Source organism: Mesoplodon densirostris, chromosome 4 (assembly GCF_025265405.1).
Source record: "Mesoplodon densirostris isolate mMesDen1 chromosome 4, mMesDen1 primary haplotype, whole genome shotgun sequence".
Taxonomy (NCBI): domain Eukaryota; kingdom Metazoa; phylum Chordata; class Mammalia; order Artiodactyla; family Ziphiidae; genus Mesoplodon; species Mesoplodon densirostris.
This window is the reverse complement of record NC_082664.1, coordinates 80,317,433-80,344,897: the sequence shown is the minus strand read 5'-3', so window position 1 is coordinate 80,344,897 and position 27,465 is coordinate 80,317,433. Positions and strand designations below refer to the sequence as shown.

Below are 27,465 nucleotides of genomic sequence, written 5' to 3'. Positions count from 1 at the left end.
CAGTATCTGCAAAGTGCAGTAAAGTGAAGCACAATAAAATGAGGTGTTCCTGTACCTTGCTTTTTAAAATTAATTAGTAGACTTTTTTTTAGTATAGTTTTAGATTTACAGAATAATTGAGCAAATATTACATAGAATTCCATTGTATGTTGCTTCTTTTTTTTTTTTTTTTAATTAGTGTTAAAGGATTGAAGGAGGCAGTTCTTATGGTGGAAAGAGTGTACATAGGCTTTGGGATCCAATTCTGGTTCCACTTTTTTTCTTAACTACCTATCTCTGGGCCGGGTACTCTCCAAATTTTAGTTTTCTTACTCATTCAGCAAACATTTATGAACATACTTGGTCCAGATGCCAAGCTCCATGCTCTATGCCAAAGAAGGATAATATAAATTTTAAAATTACTTTTCAAAACCTTTAGAGCTAATCTACTTTTATGATAGTGCTATTCAGAGTAGCTGATCTGTAAACTGTATTCTGGTCTGTTATGAGATGAACTAGCACCTGAATGCACTGTAGTGTTTCCTTTTTTGTGAAGGTCTTTTTATGAAGAAAAAAAAAAAAAGCCGAACTAGAGGTGTGTTTAGTAATGTAGTTGATTTTCCTGTCTCACAGACCACTAACACATTTGCAGATCAGCCCTGATCCATAGGGTACATTTTAAGTAGCTTTAGTATAAAATAACTCAAGAACTGTTACTTATAGTAAATATAAACTTATGTTTTCTACCGTTCTTTTTTTCTCTTTGGCCATTTATCATTTCTATTATGATTTTCTTAAATATTTTGCTGACAGTTTCCGTGCAAGTCTCTTCATTATGTAATTTTGCCTTTTTGCTTAATTGAAATTTTTAGGTATGGAAGAGTTAATTATGTCCTAGCTCGAAGAATAGAACTTTTAGAAGAAGTCAAACGATTGCAGAAGAGTCTAGGGGTTCCAGGAGATGCTTCATATACTTGTGAAACTGCAGGCTATTTCTTCTTATATCAGGTAAGAGATCAAGGGTTTTAAAATCATACTTTATTATAATATGGTCTTCAGTTGGAAACTGTGATGGGTTCTGGAGATCCTTTCTTGAAAGCTTACTTTTTTGTTGAGTAGATTAAAATATATGCTATTGCCAAAGCTATATTTGTGAGTGTTAAATGTTTGTATTTCCTATTATCTTCACTTTTCTTTGCTAAATAACTTTGCTTGATAACTCATTCAGTGAAAGGCCAATGTTGCTACTTTAAAATCTTTTTTCTTCTTTTTTTCTTGCTGTTGACAAAGTTTCTAGTCTCTCTCTCTCTTTTTTTTTTTTGTTTTGTTTTCATTTTTTTCCATTACTATAGAACTATAACCAAACAGTCTAGCTACCCAGTGGTAACAAATACAGTTCTTTAACTTGCTTTTGCTATGCATATTAATCAAGTAATGAAGAAAAACATACTTTCTTTTTAAATTTCTAGAAGTACATTTTGTTTTAGAATTAATTTCAAAGTAGGAGTTTAAGTTAAAAATTCTGTGACTTCAATTTAGAGACATGTTTTTGCTTTTGTTTGGGGGTGAGAAAATTAATGAGAAGTGTAAAGCCAAATAAAATAAATAAAAATAAACTTTAAAAGTCAACTGGTTTACTAATAATTTTAAATGGATTAAACATAAATAATGAAGATTTTTGTATAACTGTATTTGTTGTCTTTGTTCTAATGCTATTTGTATGTTTTAGGTATAAATCATAACACTGAAATTGTAAAATATATATGAAAAAAAGAGTTTATGCTCAAGCATAAACTTATGTTTAAGCAGATAAACCAGTTGAGTCCATTCAGAATAAGCTGATTTCATGGTTCCTTGTGAAACACAGGACATATGCATGATCTTGCAAAGTTGTCTGCATTAGACTCAGACTGTTGAGAACTTTGAATAATGGAGTAAAGATCATGCTTAAATGCATGTTTGTCACAAAATAAAAATCACTAGGCTCTCAGTGAAAACTAGTTTTAAAAGTAATAGAAATAATATATAAATTGTAGAACCTTAAGTAATAAATTTGAAAAATATGAACTTGAGGCCTCACAAGGCCTCACAATTTTGAACGCACAATAATCACATTGGGAAAGTTGTTTAAAAAGAGAATTCTCAAGCTCTGTCCCAGAGACTTTGTTTTAGTAAGGTGTGGCATCCAGGTATCTACATTTTTATTTAGCTTTTCAGATATTCTGCCTAAGGACCACACTTTGAGAAACACTGAAATTATCACAGAAAAAATGAGAGAATTACAAAAATGGAGATTAGGTAGGAACTGAGTAGAGCCATAGTTAACATTTATAGCAGGAGGTAGTTGAACTACCTATGTCACAAAAGTCATAAAATGAGCTTTCAAATATATACGCAGCTTGACCAGAAGTTCTTTATAAGTATATTAAAGAGAATTGGAAAAATTATGAAGGTCTAGGAGAAGGGTTGACAAGTGCTAAATTGATTAAAAAGCTACTAGAGCTGAACTTAACCATATATGGAGAGAAACTGAGATAGTGAAAAAATGAGGAATTTCTTTGTCCGGAGAGGTTTGGTTTTTATTTTGATCATCAATCATAAATTGTTTTGAATATGCATAGAAAAGCTGAAATGTCTGAGATAAAGTCCCTTGAGATGATCCTGAGGTTCTTTCCCATCCCATCCGTACATTTTTTATCAAAGAGGTTTTTTTCCTACAGTCTTAAAGGTTACTTTTAGAAAAGAAGGGCAGTCTGTCAGTGACTTGGATAAGAAATAGTCCTGTTGGGTCAAAGGTTGCTTTTCTTTTCCTTTTCCTTTTCTTTTACCTACCAAATCTTATTTTTACTCAATTCATTTTTTATTTTATTATTTAAAACATAACAGCTGTCAAATTTAACCTCAAGTCTCTTTTTTTCTTACAGGTAATGTCTCGTTGGGAAGAGTATATCAGCAAAGTGAAAAATAAAGGTAACACGTTGCCAGATGTTACTGAAGTCTCCACTTTCTTCCCTTTTCATGAGTACTTTGCAAATGCCCCTCAACCCATTTTTAAAGGCCGATCTTATGAAGAAGACATGGAAATTGCTGAAGGATGTTTCAGGCATATTAAGAAAATCTTTACTCAGCTTGAGGTAAGGGTTCTCAAGTTCTTTTAACTTTCCTTTAAAGGTTTTAAGCTTAGTTTGTTGGGTTTTTTTAAATGTAGTAAGTGGAATATCAAATCTAGCAAACCCCAGATTATTACTTTTAAGTGAGATTATTGGAAGCATTTATTTTTCTAGTTGAAGAAGTAAGTAAAAATAAAGATATGAATTGAATCCCCATTTTTCTGGCTTTTTTGGTGTGAAAGTCTTAGTATTTAAGAAAGGAATGCTTTCATTAGGAGATTTAACAATGGTTCTTTGATTTGGAATTTGGCCATTCTAAGTTCTTCATGCCTTTGATCTGTAAACAAAAAATGAGGTTGCCATGTTAGCCAGGATGACTGTTCCTGACTATTAAGGTGAAATAAGAATCACCACTATATAAAGGGGACAGAGAAGAATATGTTTGGAACCCAGGGAGCCCTGGGATGCTTCATAGTTTTCTCATTCCTTATTGGAAACATCATTGGAAGACTACAGCAGTGCTGTAAAAGGATCGCATTCAGGCTCAGATTCCTCAGTAAGAACGTTTAGGATTACTTCAGATAAAAAGGGCAAAGACTGTGTCTTTTTTAAAGTCTTTGTACCTTTTATTTTTTATTTTATTTTTTTATTTTTTTTTATTAGTTTGTACCTTTTAGATATGATTTTATCCCTACTTCCTACAACAATATCTGGCACATAATAGATGTTCAGTAAACACTGATGTATGGTGTGAGAAGGTGGATAGAAATGGATGGATGGTAGGTACAGAATAATAAATATATAATGTATATATATATGTAGTATATATGTAGTATGATAATGATAAATAAAATTTTAAAACCTGCAAAACAGTATTATAGTATGTTTCTGATTACATAAATAGAATGTAAAAGGAGAAAAACATATAATTTATAATAGCTGTCTGGGGAGAGAGTGGGAAGAAGGATATATACAGGATACCTCCACCTGTACCTGTGATGCTTTAATTATTTTTAAAAAAACAAAAAACTGTTTAAAAGTCTGAAGCAAGTATGATACAGTGTTCCGATGTGATAAAACTTGATACTAGGTGCTCTGCACGGGCTCGTTTGCTCCTCACGTCCATCTGCTGTCCATTCCACTCCTCTCCTCTATGGGGATCCTCTGCCATGGTCAGGGCTGAGACTGGTCCTTGGAGTTTTAATTTCCCAGCCTCTCATGTCAGCTGACTTTTGTCTGGGTTTAGCCAATGAGAAATGTGGCAAAAATAGAATAAAGAGAGAAGCCAGGATATTTCTGCACCAGCTCTCTCGGTTTCGTCTCTTCCATGGCTCCAGTTTCTGCTGGCCTGGCCCACCGCAGTTCCAGCTTATTCTGGTACCCCAGTTTCTGGGCTCTGATAGCACTTCCTCCTCATTATCCTTCCTAGCCTAGGAATGGCCATAATTTCCTGCTGTTGCCAGTCTCTGGCTTACTTCGCCATTCCCTGGTTCGCTTTTCTGCTCCTCCATCACCTGTATAACGAGCTCCCTGCAATAAGTTCCCTTTGTTATGAATGCTTGAAGAAGTTTCTGTTTTCCTGGAGAGACCTTGAGTAATATAGACACAATGGTGATGGATATTTTATTCAGTATTTTTGTTGGTACTGTAAATATTTTATCTTATACCCAAAAAAACAGTCCAAATTGTAGCTTGACTGTCAGTTATTATTTGAACTCAATTAGTACCTTATTAATTATGGACAGAATTACCATTCTTTAGGCTTAGTTTATGAGATATTTATATTAATTTCTCATATCGTCTCATAAACTGGATTGTACAAATGTATGCATGAGCTGTTTATTTTCCTAAAATAGTATCTCATTGTTCCCCCACTTCCATAGGAGTTTAGAGCCTCCGAACTGCTTCGAAGTGGACTGGACAGATCTAAATACCTTTTGGTGAAAGAAGCCAAAATCATTGCTATGACCTGTACTCATGCTGCCTTAAAACGACATGATTTAGTCAAGTTAGGCTTCAAGGTAAAGACTTATATTTTAGTTCCTTAATTCATCTATGCAGCTGTTAGTTCTCTTCCCTCCCCTCCCCCTCCCCTCCCCCCTCCCCTCCCCCTCCCCCCTCCCCTCCCCTCCTCTCCTCTCCCTTCCCTTCCCCTCCCCTTCCCTTCCCTAGGCCATTTCCCTTGGACATCTGCTTCTTACTGAAATTTGCATTTATAATTACTTTAAAGTGTCTCTTTTAAAAGTGATGATAACCTCCCATGTTTATATGATTAGTAAACTCTAAACCTAATTTTTCTAAATTTAGTTATCAGACATATGTCCTTTAAGTAACATTATAACCACATGATTGTCTAACTAACTTCTAATACTTGTTAAGGTACATTAATTTATTTTCACTATGTTAAAAAAAATCTCCAAACAGAAGTAAAAGCTTTATACAAATAATATTTGACAACGTTTTTCACCTATTAGAAATCTGTACACTTGTTTACCTTTTAAGCACACATCCACTCCCAGTTATTTGTTCATTCAGTAAATAAAAAGCCATCTATGTGAGGATGTGTAATACAGTTATTTATACTGTCAAAGGAGATATTTAAATGACTTCACCTTAAGATAAGGACTGGAGAGCTAAAGGGCAAGACAGCCTGTTACTTGTTACTCAGTTGAAATGGAATGTAATAATTGAGCAGTAAATTTGAATTTGCAGACACTTTGTGACTTTGCTATTGATACTGACTAAACTCTGATTTTAATGCACATCATTTAACTTCCCTGCAACTGTTTTATCTGTCATTAGTTATAGTGTTTGTGCACTGGTTTGAATTTAAAGTTAGCGAAAGCATTTGTTGTTGATGAAAATAACTGACAATTTTTAAATGTTATGAGCTCGCTGGAAGATAAGTGCTAAATAAGTTCAAGGTGATAGAATTATTGTTATCTTGGATGAAAGTTTCCTCAGTTGCAAGGTAGGACAAATATGATAATTTATTAAAAGGTAGTGTGAACTTACCTAGTGGTGTAAACTTACCTTTTGCAAATTAGTGAGAATTTTTCACCTAAATATTTTTTTCTTGGGGCTGACACATAAAATATACTTTGGATTGATATTAAATTGTATCAGTTTAATAATACAGGGAAATGATGCAGTCTAAATAGAGCATTTTATGCTTTCATGCAGCTGTTCACATGCCTATTCTACAAAACATTACTTGTAGCTTATCACATTTTCATTGATCATTTTCTTACATTGTGCTATATACATCTAAAGATAGTTAACATGAGTGCTGATAGTATCCCTTACATCTTTTATATTTTTAATTTAGAAGTTTTATTTTTATCAAACCAACACATGCATCTGATGTAAGAGCTTAAAAACTTTGTAGCTCTACTTAACGTTTAAAAAAGGCAGTCCCGGGCATCCCTGGTGGCACAGTGGTTGGGAGTCCGCCAGCCGATGCAGGGGACACAGGTTTGTGCCCCGGTCCAGGAAGGTCCCACATGCTGCAGAGCGGCTGGGCCCGTGAGCCATGGCCCCTGAGCCTGTGCGTCCGGAGCCTGTGCTCCCCAACGGGAGAGGCCACAGCAGTGAGAGGCCCGCGTACCGCAAAAAAAAAAAAAAAAGGCAGTCCCCTACTCCCCTGTTACTCTCTAATTAATCTTTCAACTCTTCTAGTATTTCCTTTGTCCTTTCATTTATATCAATAAAGAATGTTAAATTTCCATTAGGCATATGTTTTGATTCTGTGCTGTCCCCAAGGAGACATGCAAGCACGTTTGTGTACTCTTTTCCTTCCTTAAAACACCCAGTATAGTTGTGTCATAATTTTGCTTTGTGATTAAAATCTCCTTTTTAACAGAATCTATAGATACTTTTTTTTTAATTAGAAATAATTTTTTAATTTTCAAAGCAGAGCCACAGTAAATTCCCATAAAACCTATTCATTAATCATCCAAGTTTAAGCAAAGACAGCTTCTCAGTAAACATTCTAGGGTGTTAGTTACTTATGAAATATATCTGGTGCAGAGAATTTTTATTTTTTAATTTTTTTATATATATGTTTTTATAAGTTAAATCACATTAGATTTGCAGAACTATTTCTCAGGAAAGAGGCTCTTTAAGCTGTCGTCTTTGAGCTGCTCCCACTCTGTTTTCCCTATTGTGTCTATCACCTTCAGAGTCCATGTGGGAACTTCTGAGAAAACATGGCTTTTTGAACCCCTCCTTCTCCTAGGTTCCTACCAGGATGACCTAATTAATCATTGTAATAGGGGAATTTAACATTAGATAGAGCTGGAGAAGGCACCCATCCCCATGCCTAAAACTTTCAGGTAGTTTCGATAGAAACAGTGCAGAACTGAACCTTAACTTTATCATGTACAGTGGAAATCTAGCTCAGCTGCTAGTCTTGAACAAATATAAGCATATTTTGGTAAAATGAGTAACACAGAAATTAGAGAATATATGAACACAGTTAGTTTAAAAGAGTTAATTAAGTATTAAGAGCAAATATGCTCCCCCTACCTTCCACTTCCTTGGAAAACAAAATAAGAGGAGAAAATTTTGAAAATAGAAAACAAAGGAACTCTAATTGTACTTAGTGAAAGTCTCAAAGAAAGTATTTTACCGATAAAACAAGGAATAGGATATCATACTATCATAAGTAGCAATCAGAATTAGAAGTGGAAGGGAAAAGATAAAACCTGTTGAGAATAAATCTAGAAGAAAATTGGGCACATAGAAGAGGAGGTACATGAAAGAAAGAATGAAATTTCCTTAGGTTGGAGAAAGACTTGACTTTTCATTATTTTACAAATGTGCAGTGCCTAACATTCCTGGAAACTGGGCTAGAGGGAAGATTCAGGCATCAAACAAGTACATAAATATACAGATAGAATTATAAATTGTGATGTGCCGTGAGACAAAGGCACAGAGTACTGTGAAACCTGTTTTAGATTGAGAGGTCAGAGAAGGCCTGGATAAAGTGGGTTTTAAGCTGATACTTTAAAAATGAGAAAGAGCGCTTCCCTGGTGGCGCAGTGGTTGAGAGTCTGCCTGCCGATGCAGGGGGGGCGCAGGTTTTTGCCCCGGTCCGGGAGGATCCCACATGCTGCGGAGCGGCTGGGCCCGTGAGCCATGGCCGCTGGGCCTGCGTGTCCGGAGACTGTGCTCCGCAACGGGAGAGGCCACAGTGGTGAGAGGCCCGCGTACCGAAAAAAAAAAAAGAGAGAGAGAGAGAAAGAGCCAAGCAGACAAAAAGTGAAGAGAAAATAACATGTTCAGAGGGCCTGAGGCATGAATGGTTTTGCAATTTCTGAGAAAATGAAATAGGTCAATGTAGTTGAAGCTTAGTGAGTAAGTAGGAAAGTGGCATGTAAAGTATGAGAGGAAGGCAGGGGCCAGATTGAATACAGGCCCTAGTTAACACATCTCTTACAGTCCACATTAAGGGTCCTTTTTTCCTAGGACAGTTGGAAACCAATGAAGGGTTAGAAACCAGGTGACGTGATGTGATGACTTGTTATATGAGTGGTTTAGGGGAGGCAAGACAGGAAGAAGAGGGACTAGTAAAGAGATTGCTGGCAGTAGTCAGAGTAACAGCTTGGATTAGAGTGGTGGTGGTAGTAGAAATGTAGAAAAACGAATAGATTCTAGAGGGAGTTTTGAAGGTAAAATTGACATGCTTTGGTGATGGATTGAATGTCGGGGGTGGGGAGCAAAAGGAGATTGTTGAGTGCCAAGTAGGATTCATAAGGGAAAAAAATTACTGCAAAATACTACCTAGGATAAGAGTACCAATGGAAATGACCTCATATAATCATAGGTTGATTCTTGCTTATATAGAACTTCAAAACTGAACTGAAAATCACTAAATTGATAATCGCAATCCAAGAAATGATAAATGAGGCTTCCTTAATGTAGAGTTGTATGTTTAGGGCACTTCCTTAAAGTTAAAAACTTGAATTGGAGAAGCGGTAGCATAATGGTAAAGAAAATCATGAACTTTCTGTTTGAATAACTTGTTATTTTGATCTGAATTATTTGAGGGGTTTGGGGATGCTTATTACGGTCATGGTGGTAGCTATTTGGCTTTCAAGCTCTCTTTTTGACAAGGTTTCTTTTTTCTCCCTTTCTCAGTATGACAACATTTTAATGGAAGAGGCTGCTCAGATTCTGGAGATAGAAACTTTTATACCTCTTCTTCTACAGGTAAGATACTGAGATAGAGACAAAGAAAGTAGAGTTTTGAGCTTCCCTGGTGGCACAGTGGTTAAGAATCCGCCTGCCAATGCAGGGGACACGGGTTCGAGCCCTGGTCTGGGAAGATCCCACATGCCATGGAGCAACTAAGCCCGTGTGGCACAACTACTGAAGCCCGTGCGCCTAGAGCCTGTGCTCTGCAACAAGAGAAGCCACCACAATGAGAAGCCCACGCACCACAACGAAGAGTAGCCCCTGCTTGCTGCAACTGCAACTAGAGAAAACCTGCATGCAGCAACAAAGACCCAACACAGCCAAAAATAAATGTATTTTTTTTAAAAAGTAGAGTTTTAAGAATTCTGGGGGGTAGCATCAGAAAACTACACAGTTTGGGGGTGCTAATTGCTATGATTATGTGTTCTCCTTAACTTCATTATGTTTGGTATTCTATTTTAAGCATGTAAACTTCCTTTAATCTATTCACTGGTTATTGAGTAGTTTGTATTGTTTGGGAGCACTATTTAAAAATTCATAGTTTATCTCTAAGTTTTAAAAAGACTTAGTAATTTTAATCAAGAAAATTACATTGTTAGGCAGTTTGGAGGGAAGATGAGCTCCTTTTTCATTTCTTTTATTTAGAGTTGTTTCTGGAATTGATTTTGATCCCTGGGTACGTTGCTTATTTTGTGCCTGAATTTTTTTAGATAAATGATGTTTAAGAATGTTTTCTTATTGTACAATAGTCTTTACTATGGAGCATAAAAAACAAAATGTGGGGCCTCCCTGGTGGCGCAGTGGTTGAGAGTCCGCCTGCCGATGCAGGGGATGCGGGTTCGTGACCCGGTCTGGGAGGATCCCATATGCCGCGGAGCGGCTGGGCCCGTGAGCCATGGCCGCTGGGCCTGCGCATCCGGAGCCTGTGCTCCGCAGCGGGGGAGGCCACAGCAGTGAGAGGCCCGCATACCACACACAAAAAAAAAAAAAAAAAAAAAAAAAAATGTGGAATTCCTAATTGAAGAATAGAGGCTACTCTAATTTATAGACAAATTGGGTTCTGAAAGTTGTTTTATAAAGCCAAGTTATTTGGGACTTGTATTTTTTCAGAATATGTTACAAGGAACAAGGAGACAGGTAGAGCAGGAAACTGAAGTATTAGTGTAGGAAATTAAAGAAGGTATATTTTCTACTGCTCTGGGGTGTTCGCATACTGGTTCTTGGCGTAATTGTGATACAAGGTATTTACTTTGACATCTTTCCATTTCCCTGCTTGGGCATCTGTTTCTTTCTGTGCCCCCTTTGCCTAATTATGACCTAAGTCTCCCAGACCTCTTTGGGTTACCCTGCATGTTAAAGTATGGTAATTCCATGCTTGCCTCTCAGTCCCTCCATCCTCCCTCACACACTGTCAGCCAAGAGCAGTGGTACCCATACAAGTCGCTCTATAAATTTGCCAGATTCTTTTCTGTGGAACTGGGGAAGAGCAAGAATTAATAAGCTGTTAAAGCCATCTTGTGAATAGCAAGAATCTTGTGCAATAACTTGGAGATTAACAGGGTAATATATTAGAAGATTTTGCCATGTCCTCACTTTTTATTTCTAGAATCCTCAGGATGGTTTTAGCCGACTAAAACGTTGGATTATGATTGGTGATCATCACCAGTTACCTCCCGTCATTAAGAACATGGCCTTTCAGAAGTATTCAAACATGGAGCAATCTCTCTTCACTCGCTTTGTCAGAGTTGGAGTTCCTACTGTGGACCTCGATGCCCAAGGGAGGGCCAGAGCAAGGTAAAGGAGACAGCACAACGGGGGGCAGGGAGGGTGGATGTTAGGGATATTACTTCTATTTAAGGACATCATTTTGATGATCCAAGTATTCAATAACATCTTCTGTATAGACTCTTATCTGTTACCCAGGAACTTGCCTGGATACAAATCTACAAATTGGAAAGTACCTTTATTACCTTCAGCATGGGGTGTGAATTGACCAAATTATACCCTTCATTTTATTCATTGAGATTAATTTAAGTGACTTATAAACTAAGAGCTTCTTTTCACTGTCACTTTCCTTTTCTTCATGCCCCCAAAAGATAAACGATTAATATCATTTCTAAATCTAAAACTAGAGGTGAACAAGAGGAGAACACACTAATTCTTACTTCATAAAATGTACAGGTCCCCTCTCATAGTTACCTCAAAAATTTTTTCACTGTGCAGACTCTTCCCTGATTTTTTTAATTTAAGGAATAAAGGTAGCATTTAGCTCAAGAGAATGTAATGGAGCTATCATTTCTTGTAATATCATCAATCTTCTGATTTAGTTACTTACAGGGAGACAAAGGTTGCAAAAGCATTATTGCTAAAAAGAAGAGCACAACGTGGATAATATGAAAATTAACAGGAAGAGCCCATCCCTTAGAAACCCCCTTATATATATTAAAAGGGGATTTACAATGCTAATATTTCCTGTTTGGGGGGGGATTTGTCTTTGAAAGCTTGTGCAACCTCTACAACTGGCGATACAAGAATCTAGGAAACTTACCCCATGTGCAGCTCTTGCCGGAGTTCAGTACAGCAAATGCTGGCTTGCTTTATGACTTCCAGCTCATTAATGTTGAAGATTTTCAGGGAGTTGGAGAATCTGAGCCTAATCCTTACTTTTATCAGGTAAGAAAAAATAGGAAACTTTTAAGTTTATTTTGCATTTTCCTGGCTGAATTACTACCTAATTCAGTATTACTGAACCACTTGGACAAACCATTAAATAAAGCAAAGTTAGATCTCCACCTCACACACAACACACAAATTTCCATTTCAGATGGATTAAAGATATATACACCAAAGAAAAGAAACTTATATAAACATACTAAAAAAGAAGAAAATAATGATGAATATATAATGTTGGGGTAAGAAAGGTCTTTTTAAGCTCATTACCAAAATCAAAAATCATAAAGAAAAATATTGCTTGATTGAGAGCAAAATTTATTTTCAGCCTTTAAAAAACAATGGGTTGAAGTCTGGATGTGTATAGAGCTCTTTAAAATCACTTATAGGGGCTTCCCTGGTGGCGCAGTGGTTGAGAGTCCACCTGCCGATGCAGGGGACATGGGTTCGTGCCCCGGTCCGGGAAGATCCCACATGCCGCGGAGCGGCTAGGCCCGTGAGCCATGGCCAATGAGCCTGTGCGTCCGGAGCCTGTGCTCCATAGCGGGAGAGGCCACAACAGTGAGAGGCCCGCGTACCAGAAAAAAAAAAAAAATCACTTATAAAAGAATCAACCCCCCAACAGAAAAATGCAATAAGGACTAGAATATGCAATTCACAGAAAAAAAGATATAGATTTGTAGCAAGTATAAATCACTGGAATATATTTTCACCTCTGTTGGGTTAGGTTTGGGAAACTATATTCATGCAATGCTCGTAGGAAAGTAATTTGGTGAACATACTGTTAGTATGTATTAAAAGGAATACTCTCACTTCTAGGAATTTATCCTTAAAAAAAATGGACAAATTTGCAAAGACTTATATGCTAAAATGTTCATCACATCTTTTTTTTATTGCAAATTATTTTTGATTTTTTTGTTTTTTTTTTTTTTTGCTGTACGCGGGCCTCTCACTGCTGTGGCCTCTCCCGTTGCGGAGCACAGGCTCCGCGGCCATGGCTCGCGGGCCCAGCCGCTCCGCGGCATGTGGGATCTTCCGGGATCGGGGCACGAACCCTAGTCCCCTGCATCGGCAGGCGGACTCTCAACCACTGCGCCACCAGGGAAGCCCTGCAAATTATTTTTGAAAGGAGAAACAACCTATATGTCTTATCAGTAGGGATTAATTTCACTTTTACCTATTCCATATAATACTGAATAGCCACTAAGAGTAACATTATAACTTGGTTTACTGACAGGGAGAATTTTTATGCTATATTAATGAAAAAATCAGCTTGCAAAGTGTTATCTATAGTATCCCGTTTTGCTTTTTAAAAAGCAAAATATACATACAGAAATATGTACAGGTAATCTCTACAAAAAGATCTGGCAGCATATGCACCAAAAGATTTGTTCTTTTATCTATATTAGCTGATGCTTAGATAAATGTAGTTTGTTATCAATATAGAAAATGGAAAGATTTACACAGTCATGTGGCTCCTGTCTTCCAAAGAATGAGAAAATTTAGATGAAGAGTTAACTGAAGCTGTGTGTCACCAGAATACAAATGATTTTTCTGAAGGTCTTCCTGTAATTTTCCTATTGCCTTTACATGAAATCCAGCTTCTTGTCTTTTTTGATTTTCATGTTATGTTTATGTTCTCATTTTACTTTTTTCTCTCATCTGTTACTTTCAATTTGACTCTGTTGAACTGGACTAAGCAGCCTTGTGTATGCTTTCTCACTCTCCCAAGTAGTGTATTTAAGTCTTGGTCTTAAACTCCTTCCCATCCATCTTTACCTAGACCCCCTAAGGTCACAGCAGGCCAGAATGATCAATTTGAGGCCACATCCTCTTCCCATCTGAGGTGGTCTGGTAGAGGGGGCAACCATTAGTAAGAGAATGAACATAATACACACACAAAAAAACTAAGAAGTATGAAGGAAAAAGGAAAAACATTGTGTAAAAATTGAGAGCCAACTACGGTACTGCTGGATGTATATGTTAGACTGGATTTTCTACTGGCTTCTAAGATAGCTACCTTGCTTCTTTATGTTAATATTTCTTTCCATAACTATAGTTGCAATACACAGTAACAGGATACTATTGATCTGTATTGTGATTGTTGTGGTCCCAGAAATATTAAGCCTTTAAGTTGGTGACTTTTATTTTATGATTGTTTCATGTATTGCAAATATATTGCAAATGTTAAAGGGAAGTAATTACCACATACTCTATTTTTATTTATCATTGTTAATTTAGGATAAGTTATTGCTCAGTTTTATGAGAGGTATTCACTTGTCCAAGATATTAACTGTTCACTTCTTGAGGTGTGATAAATGAACAAATTGTGCTAGTTAACTGTTTTTTCTATAAAGGGAAATAAATACACAATCTGATTAATGTTTTCATTACAGAATCTTGGAGAGGCAGAATATGTAGTGGCACTTTTTATGTACATGTGCTTACTTGGTTACCCTGCTGACAAGATTAGCATTCTAACAACATATAATGGACAAAAGCATCTTATTCGTGACATCATCAATAGACGATGCGGGAGCAATCCATTGATTGGAAGACCAAATAAGGTAATTTTACAAGTATAATACGTTCTCTTATTCATATTGTTGGCAAGATGGAAAGATTTATTTTTATTATGAGTTATTTACGTTGTTCTACCTTGTCTCTTTGCTATCTCCTTTTAAAATATGTGAGAAAATGAAATAATAGGAACTCTATTCTCTGGCAATTCTATCTGACAGTGTTATTGGTGTGCTGTGAACGTCTGTCTCAACTATCACATTGAAGATTTTTGTTGACAGTAATCAGAAATAAATGTTTCTGAAACTTTTTGTTGGTAAAATGATGTCTAATGAAACTATTTATGTCCTTTATAGTAGAAATAGGAATTGTAGCATTTTTTTATTTTGTTTGTTTTACAAAGGTATAATTTGTACTGCTTCTTATTGTGTGTGTGTTTAGAAGGGTGTTTTTTCTTGGGGATAAAGGAAAATCATAAAGTACATTCAGACCTTAGGATTTTTTTTATACTTCTTTATGTGATATGATGGAGTAATTGCAAATAAAAATGAAGGGGCTTCCCTGGTGGCGCAGTGGTTGAGAGTCCGCCTGCCGATGCGGGGGACGCGGGTTTGTGCCCCGGTCCGGGAAGATCCCACATGCCGCGGAGCGCCTGGGCCCGTGAGCCATGGCTGCTGAGCCTGCGCCTCTGGAGCCTGTGCTCCGCAACGGGAGAGGCCACAACAGTGAGAGGCCCGCGTACCGCAAGAAAAAAAAAAAAAATGAAGATGCTTGATTTTGTCAATACAGGTTTGAAAAATTAGAGAGAATAACAAAACATAAATATAGCATTAGTAATGATGCAATTAGGACTTTGGTTGTGAACATAGCTATATAAAAGCTCTTTTACCTTTTCTTGGAAATCATCCACAAGTAAGAGAAAAATGAGAGGAAGAAAAAACAAATTACATTTTTAGTGAGATGACATGTGACTAAGGTCAAGAAGAAAAAATGGGAAGAGAATTTAGGGGACCAGTCTTGAAAGTGCCAGCAAAAACACACTTTCTGAAAGTGGTGGCATACTTTGAAGTATAAGAGCCACATCCCTATTATTCAACAACGGATATGGGTATTGGGGTGAGCAGAAGCCTTCCTGGTTCCAGACTGATTCAAAGAAGACTACAGATGAGCTATATTTGAAAAAAATACACCGTCTCTATAGTAACAGCGAAAAAGAGAACCATCTGTTGTTAAAATCACTGAGCGTTAAGAAGAAAGTTCTGCTCACCCTAACCTAACCTCTTGTGCGTAGCTAATCTGAGAAACCTGCCTAATCAGTGGTAAAATAGAGGAGAAAAGGAAACTAGCACAAGCTCAATTTATAAATGAGGGAAAGAGCATCCAAACAAACTAACTGACAAGATAACATACTCCAGAAAACATGTTGGCCTAGAACAGATGAAAATTTCGAATGCATATTTGGGTATGAATTTTAAAATACTTAATGAAGTACGCATTTCTGTGAGGGAAGGCTACCAAACAGAGAAATTGAAGAACCCAGGAAGAGATGAAATGTGAACTGGCAGAAAATAAAACAAAATCAAAGAAATGGAGACAAAATTAAAAGGAATGGGGAGGAACAGGCACTGTAGAACACTCCATAAGGGATATAGAGAGTGAAAATGAGAAACTAATAACTTTGAAATATAGTAAGTTTAGAAATAGAAGAACCTCAGTGTCTGAGTCCTTTTATTTATGAGTAACAGAAAAACTTAAACAATAAGGAAAGTTACTCTCTCTCATAACAAGATGAAAGTAGTGTGACTCCAGGTTAGGTTACAGTGTGACTCAATGATGTCATGAAAGACCAAGGTTCATTTCATCTTTCTGCTCTGCTGTCCTCAGTCTGTGAGCCCAGTTCTCAGACAAGCTCTCCACATGGTCAGGATGACAACAGAATTTCTAGGTATAATATCCACACATAAGAGCAAAGGACTATATCCAGAATATATGAACTCCTATAAAAGTCATTGTAAAATATAGACAACCCAATACAGAGTTGGCAAATGAATTGGACAGCATACAAATGGACAATAAACACATGAAAAAATGCTTACCATCACTAGTTGTCAGGGAAAATGCAATTAAAACTACAGTGATGTACCACTACACATCCAATAGAATGGCTAAAATTATAAAGATGGACAGTATACCAAGTGTTGGCAAGGATGTGGAGCAACTAGAACTCTGGAACTGGAACAGTGCTGGTAAATGTGTGTGCAGCAACTTTGGAAAACAGTTTGACAGTTTCTTATAAACACTCACACAGTCCAGCAGCTTTACCCCCAGATATTTATCCAAGAGCAATAAAAACGTATTTACACAAAAATATTTATACATGAGTATTCATTGCAGCTTTATTCAAAATAGCCCTAAACTAGAAACAACCCATATTCCGTGAACAAGGGAATGAATAAACAAATTGTAGTATATTCATTCAGTGGAATACTATTCACCAGTAAAAAGGTATGAACTTCTAATTTATGATTCCATTTTTATGGAATTCTAGAACTGGCAACAAAATAATCTATAGTGACAGGAAGCTGATCAGTGGTTGCCTGGGGCTGGGGGATACAGATTTGATGACAAAAGGGACTGAGGTAATGGAAATTTTGATTGTGGTGGTGGTTATTTGGGAGTATATATTGTCAAAATTTATCAAATTGTACATTTAAAATGTTGCTGGGCATCAAATTGGGATATCAGGTATATAATTAGCTGAACAACAGTCCCTGCTTTCATGGAGCTGAGTAGTGTAGTAGGGGGAAGATTGTTAATTCCACAAATGTAATAGTTACTTAAGTATCTGCAGAGTTAAAGATGAGTGCTATAAGTGTGAATAACATAGGGGCATAGCCGAATCTGGTTACCATGGTTTATTTCATAGTGTTCATTAACTTACTCTTTCAATTCCAAGTATATAGTCATGTTCTTTCAGGATTGATTATTTTAAGGATAAGATTTTTATTTCTAGTACTTTATTTAAATGATCTCTCTAGCGTTTTTGCTTTTGAAAATATACCATATTCCCCCCTTTCTTTTGCCTCAGGTGACAACCGTTGACAGATTTCAAGGTCAACAGAATGATTATATTATTCTTTCTCTAGTACGAACCAGGGCGGTAGGCCATCTGAGGTATGTAAGGAAACATTTTCATAATAGTGTTGAACTTTACTGTGTGCTTTAATTTTGAGCTTCTGTGGCAAAGTAGTTTTAAATTTTATGTTGAAAGTTTAATTAATTGTTATGGCAACTTTTGGTGCTTTTTGTTGGACTGTAGCAGTATCATATTCTTTGTATAGTTAGTTAATCATTGCCATTGCTTCTGAATTTTTTGAATCTTAAATGTTTTAGTAATTTTAACTTTTTTACTCTTCAGGAACAGTCAGAGATAGCATTTAATCATTATATGTGTGTGTGTGTGTGTGTGTGTGTGTGTGTGTGTGTGTGTGTGTATGTATCTCCTATGTCTGTTTGAAACTTAATGTCAGAAATTAAAGGAGGTAAAGTGGTAAAAAGTCTAAGAGTAAACTTTTCATTGCACAGGATTTCTCACTTTTCCCTACACAGTCTTTTTGCTTCAGTGTTAGGATAAAGGAACCATTTGTTCTCCCAGGATAAGAATTGTCAAAACGAACAGTAATATATTTTTATCATTTATTGTGATGTATTTATGTGCTGGAGATTTATGGGAATAATATCTCCTTGTTACAAAGCAGCCATTTAGTTTTATATAAACCTTCATCTCATATGACTTACTAGTAAAACTATAAGGAGAGTTCATTTTATTATTTTATTTGATGGATATAAAAAGAAAATTCTGCAAGCTCTCATAATGTTGTCATTAAGTCAAGATCTATTTGGTGCTTAACCCAGAGTGATCAGGTTCCATTAGACTGATAACTTTTACGTAAGAGTAAACAAAGATGTAACGTTTCAAGAAATTGTTTCAGGGCCTCCCTGGTGGCGCAGTGGTTGAGAGTCCGCCTGCCGATGCAGGGGATACGGGTTCGTGCCCCGGTCTGGGAGGATCCCATGTGCCGCGGAGCGGCTGGGCCCGTGAGCCATGGCCGCTGGGCCTGCGCATCCGGAGCCTGTGCTCTGCAACGGGAGAGGCCACAACAGTGAGAGGCCCGCATACCGCAAAAAGAAAAAAAAAAAAAAAAAAAGAAATTGTTTCAATACTATAGCATTCTAAAATACAGTGTGTTTTTACTTAAGTGTCAAACATGTTTTGGAGACTAACTTTTCTAAAAAGCGGTTTCATTTCCACATTGAAATTTATAGCTGCTGCTGCATAGGGTATCATTATGATTTACATAATTAAAATCTCTTACCCAAACTCACAGTATGAATACGTGAATACTGCTTCCTCCCCTTCCCACCTTTTTTCTTACTCTGTAGTGCCTTTTTTGTCTTTTTCACATTCCCATGACTTTATTTCTATGCTGTTTTTTACCTGACTTCTGGAAACTTAAAAAAATAAATAAAGAGAAAGATGATGATACTAAAATGCTTATAAATGAAGGCTTAGAAAGGAACCTGATCTCATTGTTGTCTTACATATCTAAATTTCCTTTATCCAGATAAATTAGTCTTCTTTGTATTTGCCAAACTTCCCTTTTGGAAGTCTACCTTCTTCTTCGGGGGCTGCTGGTGATGGTGGTAGTGTTATTAAAGCATAGAGGGGAAAAGTCAGTTGACCTATGATTTACGATCCAACTATCCAGATAGGTTAGGTATGTTAGCTAGAATTTTATCAAACTCCTCATAGAATTTTTTGGTTTGTAGATACAATCTTTCATATCTTTCTTTTTCTAGGAAGTAGTAAAATATTTTGTTTTTCAAGTTTCAAGAGACCAAGGAAACCTACTTTCTTCCATATTTCTCTTTTTAATAATAGCTTTATTGGGATATAACTCACATACCATACAATTCACCTATTTTAAGTGTACAGTTCAATGATTTTTAGTATACTCATTGTTATGCAGCTATCTTCACGATTTTAGAACATTTTTATCACCCTGTACCTGTCAGCAGTTACTCCCCTCCCCTCTCCCCTAAGCCCTTGGCAGCCACTATTCTACTATATGTCTATAGATTTGCCTATTCTGGATACTTCATATAAATGAAATTACTTAGCATAATGTGTTCAAGGTTTATCCATGTTGTAGCATGTGTCAGTACTTCATTACTTTTAATTGCTAAGTAATATTTCATTATTTTTTGTGTGAATTTTTTACTTTTATTTGTCCATTCATCAGTTGGTGGACACTTGGGTTGTTTCTACTTTTTGGCTATTAGGACTAATGCTGTTGTGAACATTCATGTACAAGTTTTGTGTGGACGTATGTTTTCCTTTCTCTTGGGTGTAGACCTTGGAGTGGAATTGCTGGGTCACATAGTAACTCTATGTTTAACCCTTTAAGAAACTGCTAAGCCGTTTTCCCAAGTGCCTGCCTTTCTTCTCTTACCCACATCTTTTTTTCATCCAGGATAGACTAATCAGGTGATTGTTTAGGAGCCAGGCTATTGAGCTTCAGTTCCAGAGACCTGTTTTAGGACACTGTGGAGCTGTTTAGAAGCTAGAGTAGTGAGACATTTCTGGTTCCTTTTCCAACATTCATTGTTCTTGTCCCTACTGACTTGAATAGCCCAGCTACAAATAGAAATGCTTGTGACTTGTTCAGAGCAAAGCAGTGAAGCTGTAACTTTCCTGTGTTGTCTCCTTGTAGGGGCTCTGTCAGAGTGATGGCTTGTTGTTTAACAGTGCTCTTTCTGTCCAGCCGTCTTCTGGGGACTGTGAAAGAAGGTGGTAGTTCTCATTGCTCTGGTTTCAAGATACAGCTCCAAGGAACCCTGGCTTTTCATGCTGCCACCCTTTACTTTTTTTGCCTGGTAGTTATGTTTATAGTGTTTGGTCATTCATTTAACAGATGTTCTCAGATCCTTCTATTATTTGGCAATGTGATGGGTTCTTGATATATAGTAGTAAATCTAACATTCGTTATCTCTGTCCCCATGGAGCTTAGAATCCAGTGGAGGAGACATTAAACATGTCCTTGGAAAATACCTACATTTGATTCTGCAGAAGATTTTAGTCTAACTCTCCTCATGTACAGTGGAGATCGAGCTTAGTAGAGCCACTTAACTGTCCTACAGTACTAAGGACTGGAGGGAAAAGTTCCTCAGAGGAACAGGTTCATTTTCACTGCTCTGCCTAGAGATAGAGCCTTCTGGATGAGAAAGGAAGAACTGAGTATCATAATACAGGGATTACCATGAAAACTTAAGTTTATAATACTTGGGTGAGAACTCATGCTAAGTATTTCCAGCATTGTACATCCAATTACTAGTTTTGGAACCACCCACCTATAGCGTGACCCCTCGGGCTTCTAAGGGATGTGGAGGAAGTGAAAACAATTTGGCCTGCAGTGACCTAGAAGGTGACATTTCCTTCGTGAATCCAGGGTGTCACAAATGTAGAAATTCCTCAAAGCTACTGCAAATGGGTATGCTTTCTCCTCATACCTAAATGAACTTCTCTTAGTTTGGGTTGCTGGGAGGTGGGGATACCCCCTCAACATAACTGCTACTATATATGATGTTGCACAGTCCCTCCTGATAAGGGAAACTAGATCCTTATCAAGACCATAAAACACAATAGAAAATGAGGCTGAATTAGAGATATTCCCCAAATATCTTGCATTATGCAGAGACAAAGAAAAGCCATTTGATAAATATTCCAATTCCCGATTCTCTGTCTGGTTATTATATGATCTTTGTAACATTTGATCTCTGTAACACTCTTTAACACTTTCTTTCGGGAGTTAGGGATGACTGTACCAGATTTTATCATTATTCATGAAAGTCTTCTCTTTTGTAGAATACTCGCAAATTTAAATAGCCATCTAAGAGCATCTCAAGAAAACAAGCTGTGCTCTGTATTTGAAACCAAAACTATATTTTCTTACTAAAACACATTCTAAACTAATAATGAAGTGAAATTAAACTTACATAGCCACTCTTTTATAATTTTTTTTCCTTTTACACATAGCCACTCTTTTGTAATTTTTTTTTCTTTTTTACATGGTCCTTGTTGGTTATCTGTTTTAAATATAGCAGTGTGTACATGTAAATCCCAAACTCCCAATCTATCCCTCCCCACCCCACATCCCCCCTGGTAACCATAAGTTCATTCTCTAAGTCTGTTTCTGTTTCGTAAATAAGTTCATTTGATTCAAGTAAATTCAGATAAAGTTTTAAGAACATATTCTTTCTGAAAGATAAAGAAAACTGCCATCATTCATCAGATAGCCAGCTACATGTATAGCTGGATCATGCATTTTGGCATTTTTTTTTTTTTTTTCTTTTTGCGGTATGCGGGCCTCTCACTGTTGTGGCCTCCCCCGTTGTGGAGCACAGGCTCCGGACGCGCAGGCCCAGCGGCCATGGCTCACGGGCCCAGCCGCTCGGCGGCATATGGGATCCTCCCAGACCGGGGCACGAACCCGCATCCCCTGCATCGGCAGGCGGACTCTCAACCACTGCGCCACCAGGGAGGCCCCATTTTGGCATTTTTATTACTGTTTATGTGAACACTGAGACCTAGTCTAGTCCAGCCATTAGGCGTAGGTACTAGAGTAAATGCGTGAATAAGATGGTATTATTATGTTATATCATTCGTCGTACTATATTTCTGTTTGTATTTGTAATTATTATTATAAATAAGTATAAAACAGTATGATAAGAGTTATTTAGGAAATAAAATTTGACCCATTAACCTTGACAGCGTGGGAATTTGGTAGGTGAAATGGAGCAAGGGCTGGTTTGAATTTACTCAATGGTGGTGATACAGTAAATTGGTAACTGACAACCGAACTATCGTAATACTAGTATAGCAACTTACACCTTTTTAATCAGTCATTGGTTATTTTGCGGTTCTCCCCCACCCTCTCCCTGCATAAAAACATAGGAGTTGATAATAAAGCATTAACTTCTTACTTGGTTAACTAGTTACATAGCATTGATTAACTTAATGTTTATTCTCTTAAGTTTTTAAGAAGCTGAACTCTTTATTGCCACAGCTTAACAGGAATATTTAGTGGAATATGTTTTAAAAATAAAAGTCTGCATAAATATGTTACTAATCTTGATATGTTTTAATTCATTCTGTTTGTTTCTCAAAGGGATGTCCGTCGCTTAGTGGTGGCCATGTCTAGAGCCAGACTTGGACTTTATATCTTCGCCAGAGTATCCCTCTTCCAAAACTGTTTTGAACTAACTCCAGCTTTCAGCCAGCTCACAGCCCGCCCACTTCATTTGCATATAATTCCAACAGAACCTTTCCCAACCAGTAGAAAGGTAAGCCTACAGGTGACCACATTAACAAAGAGCATCATCACATAAATCATCCGAACACTGGTTTAGAGTGGTCCTTACGCTAAGGAACTGAATTAAGATTTTCTATGTAAAAATAATAACACCAGCTAACATTTACTGAGTACTCACCACACATCAGGCAACTTCTCTGATCCAGTTTCCAACATATGGAAAATGGGGTTAATAAGAAAACCTATTGAACAGGTTACTAATAGGAAATAAAATAATGTATGTCAAAGCTAATAGCCTGATACATGGTGGGTACTCAATAAATGTTACATTACATACATTATCTCAATTCATCTCAGTAACAGCCCTGTTCAATAGCTTTTCTTATTAACCTCACTTTCCATATGTTGGAAACTGTGGATCCGAGAAGTTAAGTCGTTAAGCCACACATCTGAGTAGATGGAGAGTCCAAGATTTAAAAACCCAGGCAGCCTGACTCCAGAGTCCATATTCATCATCATCATACTATACTGCCTGTCTTCAGCTTTGTAAGGAGAACTTAACTAATTACTTGATAACAGAGTAATAACTGGTTTAGCTCTTGGAGAACCCTCAAGAAGCTTGCATTCTGAGGGAAGGTGCCAGGGAACAGCACAAACACTTAGAGAAGTACCACTCTCTTCTCATCCCTGCTACCCATCTCCTATCTCCCCTTCTTTCTTCCCTTTCCCACCCTCAGCTCCCAGAGGTAACATTATCTCTTCAGTTTCTGGCTTAGCCTTACTTTTGCACAAAGGAGCAGGTAACTGTTTATTTTTTTACGTTGTTTTCTTTCTTACATGAAGGTCTGCATACTCTAGACTTTTGGGCTTTGTGTTTTTGATTTAATGAAATGTCTTGGAGGTCCATTGAATTTTAGATAAAACTGTCTTAAATGTTCACAGTATATTTCTTTTCCCCACCTCTCTTTTTTTTATTTTTTAAAAAATTTTTTAAAAAATTTTTATTTTTTCATTTCTTGGCCACACTTGTATGGCTTGCAGGATCTTAGTTCCCTGACCAGGGATTGAACCCAGGCCCTCGGCAATGAGAGCATGGAGTCCTAACCACTGGACTGCCAGGGAATTCCCCCCACCCCTCTTTTAAAAAAAATAATAAAGTTAAATTCTGTGTGTTTGTTTTGTAATAATGTTACGAACTTCTTTTTTAATTGTTTTTTTTTCCTTTAAATAAAAGAAATGCTGCTGTGGAGGAATAGAAGGGAAAGGATGGAAGGATACAATGGGGTGGGGCCATGTGCAGCCTTGAGTGTCAGGCTCTGAGGTCTGGACACAGTCCTATAGCTATGAGGTTCTCAATCTTTTGTGGACTGATTATTAAACAGGCACATTGCTGATGAGAAGTCTGGGGCAGAGGCCAGGTGTCTTCAGGTTTAACACACTCTCCAGGTGCTTTCTAGCCAAGGGCTGCAGACACACCTGGAGGCAATACCAAGGAACAGAAGGTTTGGAAAGCGGTGCTCTAGGCAGTACCATGGACTCAAGCCCTGGGGGCTGAGGGCTGGGAGCATCTCCCCATCCTCTGCTCAGGAGACAGTGTGAGGGGTGAGGAGGACTGCGCAGCCCTGAATCTCAGGAGAGGCTGCTCCCAGCAAATCCGCCAGAAAATATGCAGGTACAAACAAACAGAAAGAATTCCATGCTTTAAAGGCAATATTCCATAGTTGTAATAGCATGGCAGTCTTTGCACACAGAAGTTGTAACCGTTACAGAAAGTGACCACCGTCCAAAGAACACCTGCTTATGTGCAATACCGCCGTCCTGCTTAATTCTGAGAAATGCTATTTAATGTACTAAATATTTCTAACTTTATGTGCTTTAAATAATTTATCACTTTAAGGTAAAATCCTTTTTCTTGATATGTTTTTTACCTCTATGATTTTCTGAATTGTACAGTAAGATAGGATGAGACTTTATAAAAATTTTACAATTGGGGGCTTCCCTGGTGGCGCAGTGGTTGAGAGTCCGCCTGCCGATGCAGGGGACACGGGTTCGTGCCCCGGTCTGGGAAGATCCCACATGCCGCGGAGCGGCTGGGCCCGTGAGCCATGGCTGCTGATCCTGTGCGTCCGGAGCCTGTGCTCCTCAATGGGAGAGGCCACAACAGTGAGAGGTCCGCGTACCGCAAAAAGCAAACAAACAAACAAACAAAAAATTTTACAATTGACTTTAAATAGGGAAGTTCTTAATCTTTATTCTCAGATGGTTTAGAAGAAGTGCAAATTTTCTGTTTTCTTCATTTGCTTTACCACTTTACCTACACGGTAGAGTGGTGTTTCTCAGGTTGTTGTCAGAAGCTACTGCATCAGAATCACCTCATTCTCCCTCAGACCTACTGAATCAAAATCGCTGGGGGCTACAGCCCAGGCCTCTGTTATTTAACACTTTCCCCACATGGTTCTGATGGGCACTACAAAGTTTACACCTGAAACTACTATTTGCCAACATTTTTGACCATATGCTTTATTAGTAAAGAAAAAAAAATCTTGCCAGAATTCACTGGCGATCCAGCGGTTAGGACTTCATGCTTCCACAGCAGGGGGCACAGGTTTGATCCCTGGTTGGGGAACTAAGATCCCACAAGCAGCATGGCATGGCCGAAAAAAGAAAACTGGCAAATATTAACCCTCATGACTAATAGTCTATATATTAAGTAATAATAAATGATAGCTTCTTATTTTTTAGAAAAACATAAATGGGAAGAATAATTTTAATATTTTCTTTGTGAATAGCCTTGAGACTTGCCTTTGGAGCATATGTGGTATTGGAGACCACTACTTTAGACCATGTTGATGTTTTTTTCTATTCAAATGATTGCTTATTTCTTATGAATTCTTCTACATTAGTTAGTAGACCAAAACTCATGTTTTACTTACCAGCTTGAAATTATATTAAAAGCTAGTGACTCTTAGCTCTCTCCTCATCTCTACCTTTTCTAATTTAAATTGAATCACTTCTCTTCATGAAATCTTTATTCGACTCTAACACTTACATCTTAATGTCCTCTTACTGTTCTTATTTCCTCCAAACCCTAATAGTCAAATAGTGTTCATACATAAGATGGAGACATGGGCTTCTGTTGAAGTGTTAGCTTTCGGTGTCTTTCACTCTATACTTAACTTTCTTTTTTTAAAAAAATTATTTTACTGATGTATAGTTGATTTACAGTGCTGCGTTAGTTTCTGATGTACAGGAAGTGATTTATACAAATATACAATCTTTTTCATACTCCTTTCCATCATGGTTTATCAGAGGATATTGAATATAGCTCCCTGTGCTATACAGTAGGACCTTGTTGTTTATCCATTCTATACATAATAGTTTGCATCTGCTAATCCCAAACTCCCAATCCATATCTCCTTTACCCACCCCCCCACATTGGCAACCACAAGTCTGTTCTCTATGTCTCTGAGTCTGTTTCTGTCTCGTAGATAAGTTCACTTGTGTCATATTTTAGATTCCACATATAAGTGATTATACTTAACTTTCTTTTTGCCGTCTTCTAGAATGGAGAGAGACCATCTCATGAAGTACAGATAATAAAGAATATGCCCCAGATGGCAAACTTTGTATACAACATGTATATGCATTTGATACAGACCACACATCATTATCATCAGGTAAGTTTTCTCAAAATTGACTCTTATTTTTCTTGCTGTAGAATCTTCTCTGTTGCCAAATAAATCTTTAACGTACTTGATTCCTTGCGGGAAACCAGCTAAACCAAAGTAGATTACTATTCATGTAACATCCATATTTTAAAAACATCTTTTGTAGATATAATTTGGCATACAATAAATTCCACATATCTAAAGTATACAATTTGATATGTTCTGATATTTGTATATATCCATGAAACCATCACCATAATCGAGATGATGAACATATCCATTATCCCCAAAAGTTTTCCACGTACACCTTGATAATCCTTCTCGTCCCTCACCAGTTCCTTTTCCACCTTCTCCAGGAAACCAAGGATCTACTTTATGTCACAATAGATTAGTCTCCATTTTTTAGACATTTATGTAAATAGACTCATACAGCATGTACTCTTTTTTCCTACTTTTATTCAGCATTATTTTGATATTCATTTATGTTTCAGAATGTATCAGTAGTCCTTTTCCTTTTATTGCTGCATAAGTAATCCATTATACAGATTACCAAGTTTACCCATTCATCCACTGATGGACATTTGGGTTGTTTCCAATTTTGGCTACTACAAATAAAGCTACTATGAACGTTCTCCTACAAGTCTTTGTACTTTCTCTTGGGTAAATTTCTAGGAGTGGAATGGTTGGATAGTATGGTAAGTATGTATTCGACTTCCTTTAAGAAACTGCCCACCTGTCTTACAGGGTGGTTGTACCATTTTATATTCCCACCAGCAATGTATGAGAGCTCACACACACTTACTACGTTTGGTCTTTTTATTTTAGCATTCCAGTAGGTGTGTAGTGGTCTCCTTGTGGTTTTAATCGGCACTTCTCTAATAACAATTGATGCTGAACATCTTTTCATGTGGTTATTTACCATCTGCATATCTTTGAGGATGTGTCTGT

The 27,465-nt window shown here is 37.2% G+C and overlaps 1 protein-coding gene across 1 annotated transcript in view; it reads left to right on the top strand.

Moving 5' to 3' along the window:
• AQR (aquarius intron-binding spliceosomal factor) overlaps positions 1 to 27,465 on the top strand; it is a 111,860-nt gene that overhangs the window by 78,206 nt on the left and 6,189 nt on the right. Inside the window, exons 25-34 of the mRNA XM_060096571.1 lie at positions 852 to 987; positions 2,904 to 3,113; positions 4,973 to 5,110; positions 9,231 to 9,302; positions 10,894 to 11,081; positions 11,789 to 11,960; positions 14,354 to 14,524; positions 17,566 to 17,651; positions 22,706 to 22,880; positions 26,413 to 26,526. Coding sequence (XP_059952554.1) covers positions 852 to 987; positions 2,904 to 3,113; positions 4,973 to 5,110; positions 9,231 to 9,302; positions 10,894 to 11,081; positions 11,789 to 11,960; positions 14,354 to 14,524; positions 17,566 to 17,651; positions 22,706 to 22,880; positions 26,413 to 26,526 — 1,462 coding nt within the window. The remainder of the gene's footprint in view (positions 1 to 851; positions 988 to 2,903; positions 3,114 to 4,972; positions 5,111 to 9,230; positions 9,303 to 10,893; positions 11,082 to 11,788; positions 11,961 to 14,353; positions 14,525 to 17,565; positions 17,652 to 22,705; positions 22,881 to 26,412; positions 26,527 to 27,465) is intronic.